The 16,512-nt window shown below is 40.8% G+C and overlaps 1 protein-coding gene across 1 annotated transcript in view; it reads right to left on the reverse strand.

Annotated features, from left to right (window-relative positions):
• The window catches only part of LOC147685204 (protein Wnt-3a), a 292,735-nt gene that overhangs the window by 53,614 nt on the left and 222,609 nt on the right, over nucleotides 1-16,512 (reverse strand). The window contains exon 2 of the mRNA XM_086941116.1: nucleotides 10,776-11,017. Within this exon, the coding sequence (XP_086797242.1) occupies nucleotides 10,776-11,017 (242 nt within the window). The remainder of the gene's footprint in view (nucleotides 1-10,775; nucleotides 11,018-16,512) is intronic.

Genomic DNA, 16,512 nt, shown 5'->3' on the forward strand with positions numbered 1-16,512 from the left:
ATTACATTGCCAAAAAGTGGTCACAACTTGCACACAGACCTCTTGCGAGTAGAATAGTGTTTTGGGAACGGCCCTTTCCAAATAGATAAGTTCACAAAAACGTAATTGCAGGAGGTCTCAGTATGACCTGCCTAATTAATTTTCATTTCCGCCCCCCAACAGTAGGCCCCAGTCACAGGGATGGTGGCCTATAAGGGCCAACACCCTATGTCTGGGATTTTGTGTAAATAAATGTATGCATATTTTTTAATGCAGCCCATTTCCCTTAAAGGAAACAGGACTGTGTTTTAAAAAAAGCTTCACTGAGGGTTGGTAGAAGTCCTATGGACCAATGCTAACATTTTTTAAGATTCACAACAGTGATTCCATTCCCCTTTGCAAATTAGTGCTGTTGTACAAGAAAAGTCATTTTGCAGTCAAACGCTTTGTAATATTGAGAGTCGCATGGTTTGCGATTACAAAAGGTTTTAGTACATGAGATATTAATTTGGTCCCGAGCAGGACCATCATCCAGCGAGCTCAGGGGCTTCTGGCAGTTGTCAGCTCTTTCAACAACAGGCCCAAATACCACCAACTGTCTAATGGTCAACTATTATATTATGTGGCTATTTGAATAGCAAACAAATACATGCATTTTAGTTTGTTTCTAAGCACTCCTATCTTTGTTGACAATTACAAAGATGAGACACATGGAGACAGGGTAGCTTGTCCAGGATCACACAGTTTGCTCATGTAGGTAACCTGAGATTGAGGCCTAAAGTCTTGCAACAATCTGCACTTGTCGGGCGATAGAACACAAACCACCCAGCGTTTCTCGCGTTCATTTAGTAACCAAGCACCCTGGCGTCCCACCCGCCAGCCTGCTCCGGAGGAACCCCTCTAGGTGACCGGCGGGAGAGACCACAACATAAAGTAAGACCAGTCCAGTTATGACGTTACCGTAGCCATTCCACATGTTTTTTTTAACTACTTTTCTTCTGCCACCCGATCTGCCAGCTCACTGTCTCGCTTTTCTCTCTATTTTACATCGCCAATGTTGGTGATGTAACAGCTCCCCCCCCATCCGCCCAGAAGCAGATATTCCAGCCTAAGTAATGATCAAAGTAATTATGCCTCATTACTGCCCATTTGATTCATGCACCACTGTATGCAATGCTTTCCACGGCACGGCGTAGTTTTGTAACTTCACAGTGCAATTCAGCCTGACATTTCTTTGAATTGTCATTGCCAAAGGTATAATACAATCACGCAGGCTAAAAATAAGGCACCAATGCACTTATTTATTTCTCACAAAAAAAGGCATGACCACCATTTTTTCAACAATAAATACAGTATTTATATATGGTGAAAACATGTATGTCTGACACTGCATACTAAAGACTACGTGCATGTGTGTAAATAATGACTGCCAGGATCTCTGACACTGCCTAGTAACTCAAGACACCTATTCTCAAGAAAACATGTAATAGATGTTATATCTATGTCTTGTCCACTGTCTTATTTCTTTTCAGGTGTCAGATTATGCAAGGACCCATAATATGGTCAGTCCTTTTTTAAAATAAACCTTTTTTGCATACAGTGCTCCTTAGCGTGAACACTAAAAATGCATCATACGAGGTGAATTTGTACCACTCACATTTCACTTTAGATCACTTTATTGAGAGGTCCTGATGAAACCCGTATATTTTTTATTGAGGGCTGAAATATGTTGACCATCATTGGATAAAAACATACAGTTACACATAGTACTGCTTATCCACTCTCTAGTTTTTAATATACCCAGGATCACCACGAATAAATTCAACATCAGAATTCGGAGGTATCTTTAACATTCACATTTCACTTCATCACACCCACGTACACCTCAAAACCTGCTCCACTGTAATCAGGTGTCGCAGCACAGCTGAGTAGCATTCGGCTACTCAGCTGGGACCCGATGATGAAGCATGACACCAACCAGGTTGGTGTGTGAGGGTTTTATTAAAAAACCTTAGAGGTGCCAGACATTTTTGTTATACACACTCTTCTGTAAACGGCGGTCAAAGTTGGTTTATCATTCATTGTCGGGACGAGGACGGCTGCCCATTGGTCCTAGCTCTCTCTTTTGTTTTTGTATGCTGGAGATATGCCTTGGACTCAGAGCTTAATTTGAGCCGGTGGTTTCCAGTGCTCGGCACCGACACTAAATTGTCAACACCGGCACTTATGACAGACTGCCACATGGTGTCACTGTTTATCTAAAATAGAGATAAACACAAAAACTGTTGTTTATTAATTCAAAATACATTAAAATTGACTAATACTTGCCTCCCAAACCCTTCTTGTACCTTTGGGGGCCCTCAGATAGTCTAAGTTGTTTCACTTGCCGGGTGTGATGTTTACTAGTTGTGTTGGTTCTGTCATTGCAGCGCTGGTAGTGGCAATGGGGAAAATGGCCTCCTGATGAGGGCTCTGGCACTTAATATTTTACAAATTAAGCACTTCTTGGACCACTTCAAAGACTCACTTCAATAATCTATTCAGAGAACTGTTTGTGGTTAGCAGCCACTGGGCTTTGGAAACGAAAGGGGGATGGGAGTGTTTGCTTAGGCAAGGGAAGTTAAAGAACATTGGGATGTTGGGCAGGAACATTTATGCATTTTTCTAATGATAAGAAAGTATACAGGGGCAGCACAATGAGTGGGTTACTTCAAAAATTAAAATTTTCTTTAAAGAAGCATTAATTGGGGCTTTTGCTGACTTTACCAGAGGGGAAGGCATGTGCTGCTATTGTTGTGGCAAAGTAGATTTAAGGACTAGTCTAAGGTTTTCTGCAATCAGTGGTGGCTTTAGTTTACCAATGATCTATAGGATGGAAGGGATGGAAGGTGCTTCTAATAGAAGTGACTAAAAAGTAGAGGATTTTGGTCTGTGACAAGTTCCACATTAGAGAATCAAGAGCCATCCCAAGATAAACGCCAATGAGGGATTCAGTGATGTGTGAGTGCATGTGGAAGATGAAAGAAAAAACACAGAGGAAAGAATTTAATATTATCTACATGTAGAACTTAGGAAATGTCTGATGAGGGTGTGATTTTGCTAAGGGAGGTGAAATGCAGTAGACTTAATAAATGGTCTTGGGGGAGGAACAGGTTGGTGAGTTAGCTAAAAGGTATCAAGGTGGCATTGAAGAGGAGTCAGAAAGGTATGGTACTGCCAGTCAAGGATACATCCATTAATGCTGAAAGAAGTGAAAATAGCTTGTTGTAAAGGGTGATCATGTTGCAGATCCAGTGGTGAGTGGGGGAGTTGAACAAGTCTTTCCTCCATTTCCAGTATGATCACTCCACTAAGCGTAATTTTTGGAGGGATCGCTAACCTTAAATGTTGTCACTGATTTTGGCCACATTCATGAACAACACCATTTCAAACAAAATAAAAGATGCCTGGAGCATGCCAATGCAAAAATGTCATGATCATGTCAATAACATCCAGCCAACTATATGCTCATATAAGAAAATACCAATTTTAACATAAATATTAGAGTATGCTGCCACAATTCAACTAACAACTTCGGAACTTGATGAGAAACTAAGGCCCTCATTATGATGGTGGGCAGAGTGCCCCTAACAGGCCGTTGGTGGTGTACCGCCCGCCATCTAGGGCATTGGTCCAACCGGTGCATTACAATGCAGGCGGTCAGACCACAGAGGTCAGGGGTAGGACCACCACCTCTGACAGGATCAAAGATCCCATCGAAATGGTGGTCAGATTCGTAATCCCTACAATGGAGGTGGTGCCTGCACAGGCACCACTGTAAGGATTAGGATATGCCTTCACAGCTGTTTGTTCATGGCAGTTTCACCACCATGAACATGCAGATGGAAAGGTACTTTGGGGGCCACAGGCAGGGCCCCTGTCCTCCATGGGCCACTGCTTAGTGGCCTGGCGGCACATGCAATGACCCCCACACATCCATGCACTGTGTGCCTGGGACCACATGGTCCCTAGCACATGGTTCATGATGTGCACAAAATGCATTTTTCAATTGTGGCTTGTACTGCGGCCCTTTTCCTGGGCCGCAGCACAAGCCGTACTAGAAAAATTCATTTTGCAACAGCCTGCACGGCAGTCATATCCTAATAGAGTGTCCAATAAATCAGTTGCCAAAACATTTACTGGCATTCCTAAATATGCAAACACAAACCTAAAGCACAGATAGCTCTGATGTGTCACAGATAAGTTGAGGATTAAGTGCAAATCACTCATAAAATTGATACTAATTGGCTCAGGCTACAAAAATAAATAGTGACACACTGGATCTTCTCTGGACTCCATCTTATGATGGAAAAATTAAATATTTTGTCATATATATTTTATACACCTTCAGTCACAAGCACATGGATATTTATTTATACAGTATTATAAAGCACAAACAACTCCCGGGGCATTAGAGCACTTTACAACACGTACAATGCAGTAGAGTACAATAAGGACACACTGAGAAGAGAAATATAAAAAACTTTTAGAGATAATATGTCTAAATAAATAACACCGTCAAAGGCAGAAAACAATATAAGGACTGAAGAATAAAAGGGGGATGGGGCAGGTGGGATTGACAATTGCACTAAGGCAAGACGGTACATATAAAAAGAGAAATAAAAGACAGGAGCGGAGCAGAGAGAAGATGAGAAGAGAAGAGAGGAAAGGATAGGACAGCAAAGCAAAGTATCAAATATGAATTTGATGGGAGGAGGTTAGGGAAAAGGATCTCTAGAAAGAATGCACAAGCCTGGAATTGGGTGTGACAGGTTAAAGCATCCATATGGAAGAGAGGCAAGTCTGTGTTAAATTAAGCACAACTTGGAAGTGATTTTGAAAAATAAGTTTCTTTTTTAATGTGGTTAGACAGGTCGGATGTGTGGAGAGACAGAGGAAGTATATTCCAAAATCTTGTGGCACTACTTGAGAAAGACTAAGACTTAGGCCCTGATTATGAGTTACACAAAAGTATACAAAGTAAGTGATGAATGGGATGCTTGAACTAATCTCATCCACTGGTATTCACTCTGAGTCACATCCTAGTCCATCGTTATTTTGCACACCATGCCACCTCAGCTTGAACCCAGCCACATGCAATTTTTACCAGCCGAAATTACTGGCAGATAAAATCTGGTCCAGCATTCCATTGCTATAGAAAACTGGATCCCAGCTTTAATAACGCATTGCACTAAGTTTGCATCACAAAAGTGATGCATTCCTAAGTGTTGTGGTGTTATTTATTTTCCAACGCAAATCATGATTTGTCTGGGGACACACGGTGGCTGCTGTCGAAGGGTCTCCAAGGCAAAGTATCACCTTCTGTTTCTCCTGTGTGGAAGGGAGAACCTGAACTTGTCCTCAAAAGGGATGCCTGACTCCTGCATAGCGGGACACACTGCTGCTGCCGAAAGGACTTAGAGTCACAGGATCACCTACTGCTTCTCTTGACAGAGGGGTGGAGGTGAACAGGCCCAAGAAAGGGCTGCCTTGCTTCCACAGCACAGAACACATTGCTGCCACTGACTTTGAGTCCCAGGATCACCTGCCGTAGAGAGCTAAACAACCTCACAAAAGGGCTATCCGAATCCTGAAGCATGGGACTGGTGCAAGGTGCGCCCTGGCCCAGCCCCGGAAAAGGTAGGGACTTGAGTGCCTGGAAGAAGCAGGACTGAGCCACCCCTCTCGCTGGAACGTACCACATCATGAGGAAAAGGAATGCCCCCACGTCCTTGGATGGCAAGACTTTTGCAGCTTCTTCCATAGGAATCTTTTTAGCTAGTGAAGCCCTACACAAATAAATTAGCTCAGTGGAAGAAGGATTGGACGCTGTAAAGAGTTGTTTGGCAGACTCCACGGTGCTCATGGTTTCCAGCACCACTCCAAAGGATTCTCAGGACTATTCCCCTGCCAAGTTCGGCCCTAACCTGGGTGTAGTGAACACCTCTTTTTGGATTGAGTGTAGGTCATCTAAGCATTTTCACAATCCTCCTCGAGCCAAAAAGAAACAAGACATTATGAGGAAAAAAATCATCAGCAAATCATACAAGTTTCCACCAGTCTTTAATGACTTTAGTGAAGAGTTTGTTCTCGCAGACACCAGCCTACCTAACAAACTGGGGCTACAGATGAAGGATTTATTAACAAATCATTTGAATTTGTTCTTTCCAATTTATGTGGTATTGAACTGTTGTCGACAAACCACACTAATGATGTGTTAGAAATCAAGACTGTGTTGAAATTCGGGACAAGAGAGGGGGTGCAGTATAACCCTACAAGGGTCATAGAAGGGAGAGGTCAAGGGCAAGGAGGTGGGTGAGGACTGGGCCAAGAAGTGACTCTGCAACTTCTACTCCCACTGCTTCATTTGGGCCCCAGTCAGGCAAGGGCCAGGTCTTAGTATCCTGAGTACAACAGGCATTTCAGGACTACAATGTATCTCTGATACAATACCCTCCTCCCACTCATCTACCATGTCAGAACTACCCTGTAGGCCCTCCCACGCTTCCAGCTTCACCTGATGTGACTACCTATGATGGTAGTTTGACTGATGTTCCTCAGCTAAGCGATAATCAGAAGGAAGGCAAGCCTGAGTTAAAAGGCTGAATTAAAAGAATGGTGGGGTTGGATATCATTATAGCGATATTGGTATGGTTCTGGATTGGTAATAATCCTAAGAAGAGAAAGGGTGATTGTGTGGTATTGAAATTTGAACATCTTCTACTGTGCAACTTATTGTGCAATTTTGGCTGAACAGAACCCTAGGGTATTTTTACAGGGCCCCAATTGCACGATAACTGTTAGTCAGATCCAGGGCGCTCACAATTCTATCCAAAGTGATTCTGTCTGCATTGTTGCTACATCTAACACACCTGTTCCACTTCAAACATTAGATGGTAATGTTTGACATTTTACTTAAAATCAAGTGATGAGTTACCCAGGGCTGTCTTTATTTGTGAATTAGATCAACGTCTTTCTGATAACAATTTCCATCAATGCAATGTTGCATCTGTCCTCCCTCCTTGATGCCTAATAATGATGTCTCCATCACTCACGCTAAGGTTTTCAAGCCTCTTTCATGAATTGTGACGGGAGCCGGTTCCAAGTTAGCAAATCCTGATTGGTTAAGTTTTATTACCCACTTTGACCTCATTTGTTTGCAAGAAACATGGGCAACTGAACCTTTTTTCATTGACAGCTTTATTACTCATGGTGTTCCAGTCACGCATTCGTGGAGGGAAGGGCTAAAAGTGGTTTGGCTACTCTAACATTTGAAACTTCTTCTATTAAAGCGTCTACTGTCCCAAATGAATAACTGCACTATCAGTTGTAATGAGTTTAGGGTTTGCACTCAGCTAAGACAATAGTGATTAACAACTAACTATTATAATAACAATGCCTTCATAATGAGCGGGATGTTATTAAAACCTCCGTCTCTGACTTATATAATCTATTTAAGGACAATGAAGGGGCCTGTCCATTGATTTGGTTAGGAGATTGTAATATGCAACTTTGTCCGTAGTTTAGGTAATCCCAATGATGGAGAACTCACTCTCTTCGAACATGAAACTTTTTGATTTTAACAATGTTAATATGAAATATCACTTGCTTTTTGCATCAGACATGTCTAATACTAATCCTGTGAGGGTTCCAGCTTTCACTGGAAGGGGTCTTTTGTCACCTAATGATTTTATTTTGCTTTCAGAGGACTGGCCTCCTTTTGGATTTCAAGAGCTCTGTGCATTGTAGAAGTGGCCATTACCTGTTAATTCTGACAATTAAGCATGCCTATAGCAGTTCCATAAAACCACTGTAGATTCTGGATCTTTGATCAAAAACAACACATACAAATGGCCCAACGTCAATGCATCTAAAACATTTTGTGACCTAATTTAGCTTTTTCATATTGATTTAATGGTATGCCTGGGGGAGCAAAGTGACCTGTTAGGTATTCTGATTACATTTGAGTCTTTATTGGCAAAGCATTTCAAAATCTTTTGACTGGTTCTCCTCATTAATACCATGTGAAACCTCATAGTTTGTTTCATAAGAACAGTACTCTTGCTCATAAAAACTTGATGGTAGCCTTAACGTCTGAACCCTGCTTAGTGGATGTTATGTATGTGTAGGTGAGATTATAAGAAAGCCTTAGAGAGCAGGAAACAATCTATAAGGGCTGAAGTATGGGCCTTCATACACCGCACAAGTGCACTCAGCAACAACAGTGAATTATGGAGGGTGGCTAACGCTCCATACTTCAGAGGGAGCTCTTCACATTCACATAATGTAGGCTTCTAAGTATTTAGTGAGAAATCTACATATATTATTGGCTATGGGGTCAGTTAATTTTATTTATTTCGAACTCGCTGAGGTTAGAACAGCTATTTCCACATGTGCAAAGGGGAAGGCTCCAGATGGGGTTCCAACAGAGATGTTTTCTGTATTATTTGGTCATATGAGCCCCACTAATTACCAGCGTATTAAATGCTGCAGCAAAATCCAGATACCCTAAATCATGGTCTGTCCATTGCAGTGAAAATTTTCAAACAGGGGATAAAGTCGAATCTCATGTTACAGACCAATATCTCATTTGGATTCTAAGTTAAAGTGGCGGGTAACATTATTTTGGAAAGTTAGAGAAATGGGCAAAACTGAATTCTATTCTGTCTAAGGCTCACTATGACTTTCACCATGTCCTAGGTATGATAGAACATTGTCCTAAACTCAATTGATCTCTAAATATACTGTGGCCAGAGGGGAGGTAATCCAACTAGTGTTTATGGATCTCTCATCTGCGTTTGCCCTGGTCAACAGATCTAAATTATGGCATATCATGTTATCAATTTGGTAGACACTCCAATTGTCTATTTTCTTGGAATGTGCCCTTAATAGTCTCCCTTCCGGTCCACATCCTCTTTTACGCTGACACAGTCCTGATGGCCCACATGGCCAAACGGCTTCAATATCTACTTGATTCTTTTGTCATTTTCATGAAGAATTTGTATTTCAAAATAAACTTAGCATAATTTTATTTAATAGTTTTGTGGCCCAAGGGCCACTAAGATCAGATGCCATCAAGCAACCCACCTTCATCAAGTAAAGACCTTTCAATACCGGTTTGCTCCTTTTGATTATTCTATTCTATAGGTTCTCTGGAGTCTCTGTTTAGATTGTACAAGAAATTGGGACCTACACCACTCAGGGACATGTTAACAATGTATTATTCCCAATGCATCCTCATTGTAACTCTTGGGCCGACATCAGTGCATAGTGTTCACTGAAGAGGATTCAATAAGGTAAAAAAACAGTTTTACATAGATTATTGGCAGTGACAAAGAATACATCCTCTTTCATTTGCCATGCAGAGTTGGGACTTATTATCTTGGATGATCTAATTAAACTGTGATAAGTGATGGTCTGGCTTACTGCCTGGGCCACATATGAGGCCTCTGTTGATAGGTTAATTATAGGCGGTTGCCTCTCACTAACAAATGGGCACCTTATTCCCAGGCTCAAGTATGTAAACGAATGGTTTGATTGGTTAGGATTGTCTAACTTGTTTACTTGACAATCTTATGTTAAGTTGAGGATGAAAATGTAATTAAAAGCCCTGTTTTTAGGCAAATGTCAGGACCGTCGAATGTCAAGTGAGCTGTCAAAACCAACTGTCAATTCTTATCTGACAATATCAGTGACTAACACTATGGAACCTTATCTAATATTCATTCCTCATATTTACCATAGATATTTATTAACTTGTTTCAGATTTAATGTTTTACATGTTTTAGTATCTTTTCCCTAGAAAGGACAATGAAAAAATGTGCCTTGTTGTCCTTGTGACAGTTAAACACTCCAATCAACAATGCACTTTATTATGTTTTGTCAATTTTACTTGTTATATAGGAAATGGATTTTACTACCCTTATTTCACTCTTTCAATATCATTTGCTATAAATTAGCTTTTAACTTATTACAACAACTTCAAACTGGTGCAATTCTGCCATTAGTTTTTTCAGTAGTTAAATGTATTCAATCTTCATTTAAAATATGGTCCAATCTATTATGACATTTTATAACATCTGATCACAGGGAAAAATGTGCACTAATTGATGGTGTGTAGTTTCGTTATTTTTTTTTATGAGTAAAAACATTTGCATTTCTGTTTTTTGTATCTTTTTTGGCCTAAGGCTGAATAAAGAATATTTGACTAACTGACTGATTGGCATTAGAAAGTTCCCTACAGTAATTCAAAGTAGCTCTATGCACTACATAGCCTAAAGGGGACATATCAAGGGTGATACATGACCATTCCCAAGCAAGCCCCCATGGCTTTTGATGTAAATCTCAGTCTAGTAACATTTGTATGCAGACATTTGGCCAACAGTGCCTAAAGTGGAGCAAGTTTTAAAATTCCCCACATTTATTCAACTTTGCGTATGTGCTAGACTGTGCAAGACACATACAAAATAGTAAAGCATTGGTTTTGTACTGGAAGGGACCCTTTCCAATACAAAACCTATGCCGGACAAAACATATTCACCCTTGTGCTGTGGTGCAAGGATGTGTGCATTGCCACACAACAGTGTAAAGTGCACCAGTGAGGGGAAAGATGAAACCCAAGTAGATATGGCACTGTTCTGCTCCTTTCCTTTCATGCAGCGCGTCACAGAACAGCGACCTTTGTTTGAATACCATAAATAAAAATAAAATTACAGATTGTACTTGAATTTATGTTGCCTTCATGTGCTCTTAATTACCTTTGTCCAAGACTGGCCCAAAGATGGCCAGATTGTCATTGACGGTCGTGCAGTTCCACCTTCTCCCCCGGAACTGATGTTGACATTCTTGAATACCAATTTTCACACCTTCGGCCACGCTTGGCATTATCTCAACATAGTTCCGACAGAAGCGCAACTGTTTAGGCACCAACCCGGGAATGCTCCCGCAAAGGATAGGCTGTGTGCCTAGTGATGAATACTGATGACCAATGGCTAACGACCTATGGAAGGAAGATGGAAAAATAAGTTTTGCCTTAAAAACGTAGCACATATCTAGAAGTGCACGGAAATGTAATCTCTTTTATTACAAATATTTACAGCATCATTTTGAAGTCATGATGTAAACAAATGTAGGAAAATCATTCACTGTAAATACCAGGAGAAAGGAATGCTCATATTGAGGGCAAAGGTGCATATTACATATGTGCACTACCTTTTAATGCGTTTTGCCAACTACAAGCACAACACAAAAATGAGACGCCTAGATCAAGAAGTTTTAAAGTTCTTTTGAAAACTAATAAGTTCTACCTATCCAAAACGCTGTTGGTTGCTCCTCTGGTTAGCTAAGTGTCTTTATGCTTATATTACTGTAGTTAGCTCTTAAATGATATGCCCGATCGACTAAATATTGCAGGCGCTAGTCTAGTTTATGCTTTAGGGAATTTGTTCAATTATGGATTACAATTCAGTGAATTGAATTTATTTCAGTTCTTTCTGAATGACATTTCTTGTTTTGCTTTTTTATCTTTATTAAAAGTTTATTAATGACTCTACTAAGTGTGATTTGGTTTGTGAATATAATTTTAAAAAACTCTTTATAAAATCATACATAATATAAATATAAATATAACTAGTGAATGACTGGTTACATTTGTTACGTTTCTCTATGAAATGTATTGCTCCTGTCACCTGTCTATTTTTAAAAGTCTCAAGAGTGCTCCTATCCTATCCCTTTATGTGTCTGAACAAATATATACATCAATACTCTTTTTAGACCTTTTATGTTACAGTGGATACTTCTCCCAAGCTTCTTGTGCCCTAGACAGGGCATCTTTAGATTTTCTTCTTGAAAGGTCTTGCACCATCACATACCATTGGAAAGCTTGCAAAAGGTATCAGGGAATTCCCCCCTTTGGGCCTTGGTTATTAGTGCCCCATTAATGCACCTATTCCAAGGTTTTGGGGAATAACACACTGGCTTTTGGTGCTTAGAGCATCATGGTCTGCAATTCATGATCAATCCATCATTTTTTCTCTGTTAGATTTTGGCAGAATTGACTTGACAAATGTTATGAAAGATGCAGACTTTATTGCACCTGAAAATTACGAGATGCATACATAAACTCTTCTCAACTTGGGATTTCGACCTGAGCGCCAACTGGGGACTATACAGAGGTCAGTAAACTCCTGTTAACTCATATTGGGGGCCTAAGGCACCTAAACATGAACTTGCATGTCGTGCATATTCTCTTTGTATTTGTAGTATAATCTCACCTATCTTTAAACTCTCTCATTGTCTGGCAAAATAACTAGTTAGGGAGCCCTGGTTGATTTGGAATAAAAAGGCAGGATCATTTTCCTGTGCAAAGCCCATAGTTATAACTTCTTACTTGTGGCCTGATGTCAATCAAGATAATTGTTATGGCCTTCTGCTTTTCTTGGATAATGGAACGTCAACTGATCTAGTCCCTGCTTTAATAGTGTAGCATGTAGAGATCAATATTATGCAATTTAGGATTACTATCAGCAATCTGGCATTTTATCCCAATTGATAAATGCTATTTCATTTGTAAAAAGTGGATTGATAGCATTAGATGACTCTGCAAATGAAGTGCATAAAGACTTAATGGTCAGCATTGTGAAATCCCTCAAAGATGTGCCTATATTCTATTTGAAGGTCAGACAGATTTGATATAATATAAGAATAGTCATTGTTTTTAACCTTTTTGCAATCTTTTTTTTAACAGTACCTTTCTTTAGAGGAACATTTTGGAGAGTGAGTTGTGGGAAGCTCTCCCTCGCTTTTTCAGCTTTTTTGAGTGATTATTTGGCCATGATTAACTAAAGCGTTGCCCAATTGCAAAGTGATGTAAATAATGTAAAGGGAGGCATAGTAATCCCAGACAGAGCTTGGACAAACCCTGATTTTCTCACCCACACAATTGTGTGGCATGCTTCATCACTGAGTAGCATCTGCGGAACATGAGAAGGATATTTCATGTCACCTCGGAGTTCCATAACCTTATATCCTTGTCCCTCTCCCCTGTGACTTGCAATATCCTCATCATTTACTACAGGGAGTACTTTATCCCATACACATATTACACAGTGATGTTCGCCACTATGTAGTTATAGTTAGGCCAGATACTCCTGCGGGGGTTAGCAAGGACCCCCCATGTGGTCCTAAGGAACTCTTGAGAGAGTACACGGCGTCCTTGCTGGCTTCCACAGAAGTACCACGGGGCCAGTGAAAAAAGTAACAAATAACAATCTCTACTAGGTAACCAAGCTCTTACTACATAGACCTTTCACCTTGTACAAAAGTCTTCCTAGAGATTTGACTCCCTCAAGACACCCAAGCCCCATTAGGTGGCCAACCCCTACTACACATACGCTTCGTCTTGTGAAGAAGTCTTTCTGGACAGCCCACTCCTTCCAGACACACACCCCTCATTAGGTGGTTATACCCGTACTACTCAGATCCTTCACATTAAACAGAAGTCTTCATGGAGAGTCCACTCCTTCCAAACACCCTACCCCCAATAGGTAGCCATGCCCCTACTATGGACACCAGTTGCCTTGTACTGAAGTCTTCACTGAGGGCCCAATCATGCAGGCTCCTAAGCCCCATTAGGTGGCCAAGCCCCTACTGTGCACACCCTTCACTTTGTATTTAAGTATTTAAGTCTTTATTTAGGGTCCACTCCCTCCAGACACCCAATCCCCATTAGATGACCATGCTCCTACTACAGACACCCATTGCCTTGTTCAGAAGTCTTTATGGAGAGCCCACTCCTGCAGATACCGAAGCCCCATAAGGTGGCGAAGCTCATACTACGTAAACCCTTCTCCTTGAACAAAAGTCTTGATGCAGAGTTCATTCTCTCCAGACACCCAGTCCCCATTAGGTGGCCAAGTGCCTACTGCATACAGACCGAACTCTTCAATGAGAACCCTCTCCCACTCAAGACACTCAAGCTCAAGTAGGTGACCAAGCCCCCCAACTCATACCCATCACCTTTTACAGAAGTCTTCGTGGAGAGCTGACTCCCTCCAAACACCCTAGCATCATTAGGCATCAAAACTCCTACTATTCACACATCTTGTACAGAAGACTTCACGAGCGAGCTGCTACCTTCAGCCATCCAAGTCCCACAGGGTGGCCAAGCCCCTACAAACCATATCCTTCACCTTGTATAAAAGTCTTCATGGAGAGTCCACCCCCTACAGACACCCAAGCCCTATTAGGAGGTCAAGCCCCTACAACATTGCCCCTTCGCTCGTAGAGAAGTCATCACAGGGAGCCCACTCTTTCCAGACACCCGAGCTCCATTAGGTAGCCAAGCTTTTACTATGCACACCCTTTGCCTTGTATAGTAGCCTTGTACAGAGGTCTTCAAAGAGAACCCACTCCATCATACACCCAAGCTTCATTAGGGGCAAAAGCTCCTACTATGCACACCTTCATATTGTACAGCTTTATGAAGTGCCCACGTCCTTCAGACACCCAAGTTCCATTGGGTGGCCAAGCCCCTATTACACACTATGTTTGCCTTGTAAAGGAAGCCTTGACAGTGAGCCCTCTCCATCATATCACCCAATTCTCATTAGCGGGCCAAGCTTCTACAAAGGACACTCTCCACCTTATACAGAAGTCCTGATGGAGATCCTACTGCCTACAGAAACTGAAGCCCAATAGGTGGCCAAGCCCCCACTGCACACACCTTTTGCCTTTTACAGACTTTCTCACAGAGAGCCCACACCCTCCAGACACTCAAGCCCTATTGGGTGGCCAAGACCTTTTAACATACACCCTTAACCCATTAGGTGGTCAATATATATTTTCTTTAGTGGTGGTATTTTACTGGACCGTTACACTCAAAAATGACATCCAACAATTAGCCAAATTTACAAAAAGACTCAAAGAATACTCATGAACTGACACAGTAAATAATGCTGTAGGCTCAAATGTAAAAACAAAACACTCTTTTATACTAAACAGAACATTGTTTTTTGGTGGTCCTGTAGTACTTTAGTGGGACTCAAAACAGAAAGTAACACTGACACGGAACTCCTCCGGTTCCCTCTAATTGGTTCTAGAGTACAGTGTGAGTACCATGGGGTATGTGGAAATTAAAAAAATATATATATTAACAGGCATTCAGTTGAAAAATTAAAGCACAGTACTGACAATGCGAAAGATAAACCTGAAGATAAAAACAGCGTTATAGCAAACTTTTGTAATAACATTTCACTCTTCATTGAAAGAAAAACACCAGAAATTCACTGAAAAGAACAAAAGTTAAAGTGATGTCATAGTTAAGTAGGGTAAAAACATCAGACTTTGAGTAAAAAACACTGAAATTCACTAAAAAAATAAAGTTTAAATTGATGTTATAGAGTATAGAAAAAAGACCCTAACTTACGTTACAAAAGAAACCCCAGAAATTCACTGAAAAAAAACAGTTGAACGGACATTATATATATAAATACCAGTCATTGCATCATGTTTTAAACCAAAAACCTCTTAAATTTCCCTGTTATAGGTCCGTGAGCTAATTATCACTCATGCCCCTTTAAATGCATCACTCATGGCATGTTCAATAACATAACTGATAACTTCACCAATGACACTGATGTCATAACTGACAACATCATCCAACCATTCCAACCTACTAGTGTTGAGTTTACTCTACAAAACAGTACAGCCTGTGAAAAATATAAATAAGTACTGAATGGTTGAGAAACATGTAAATCATAAATTACATTAATATATGCGTTTATTTTAAGTAATTATACTATAGCTCCCTCCCTCCACACAGAAGCCCTGGTATGTAGCTACGCCCATACTATACACATCCTTCACCCTATACACATCTCTTTAGAAAGAGCCCATTCCCATCACATACCCAAGTCCCTTTATTTGGCCTAGCCCCAACTAAGCACAGATTTTACCTAGTGGAAAGCTATTCACAGAGAGGCTAATCTATCCAGGCATAAAAGTTCCTTTAGGTGGGAAAGCTCCTAGTACGGAACCCTCTGTCTAGTGCAAAAACCTTCATGGAGCAGCCACTCCACCCAGACACACGAACCCCATTAAATGGCTAAGCCCCTACTACACACAGCCATTGACCTGTACACAGCTTTTCACAGAGAGCCTGCTTGTTCCAGACATCCAAGCCCCATTAGTTGACTAAGCCCCTACAATGCACAACCTTCACCATATACAAAACCCTTTACAGAGACTGCACTCACTTCACACATCTAAGCGCCCTTATGTGAATAATCCCCTACTTCTTGCAGCCTTCACTTTATGCAGAGCTCTTAACAGAAACTCCACTCTTTTCAGACACCCAAGCCTCTTTAGGAGGTGAAGCATAAAACTACTACAACCCAATGGCTAAAGTGATGTTATAGTTTGATAGTTCGGAATTGTAATAATATCTTCCTTTACTTTTAAAAAAACTTAAAAAATTCAATGAAAAAAAGCAGATGT

The sequence above is a fragment of the Lissotriton vulgaris genome, chromosome 10 (assembly GCF_964263255.1).
Source record: "Lissotriton vulgaris chromosome 10, aLisVul1.2, whole genome shotgun sequence".
NCBI classification, from domain to species: Eukaryota; Metazoa; Chordata; class Amphibia; order Caudata; family Salamandridae; genus Lissotriton; species Lissotriton vulgaris.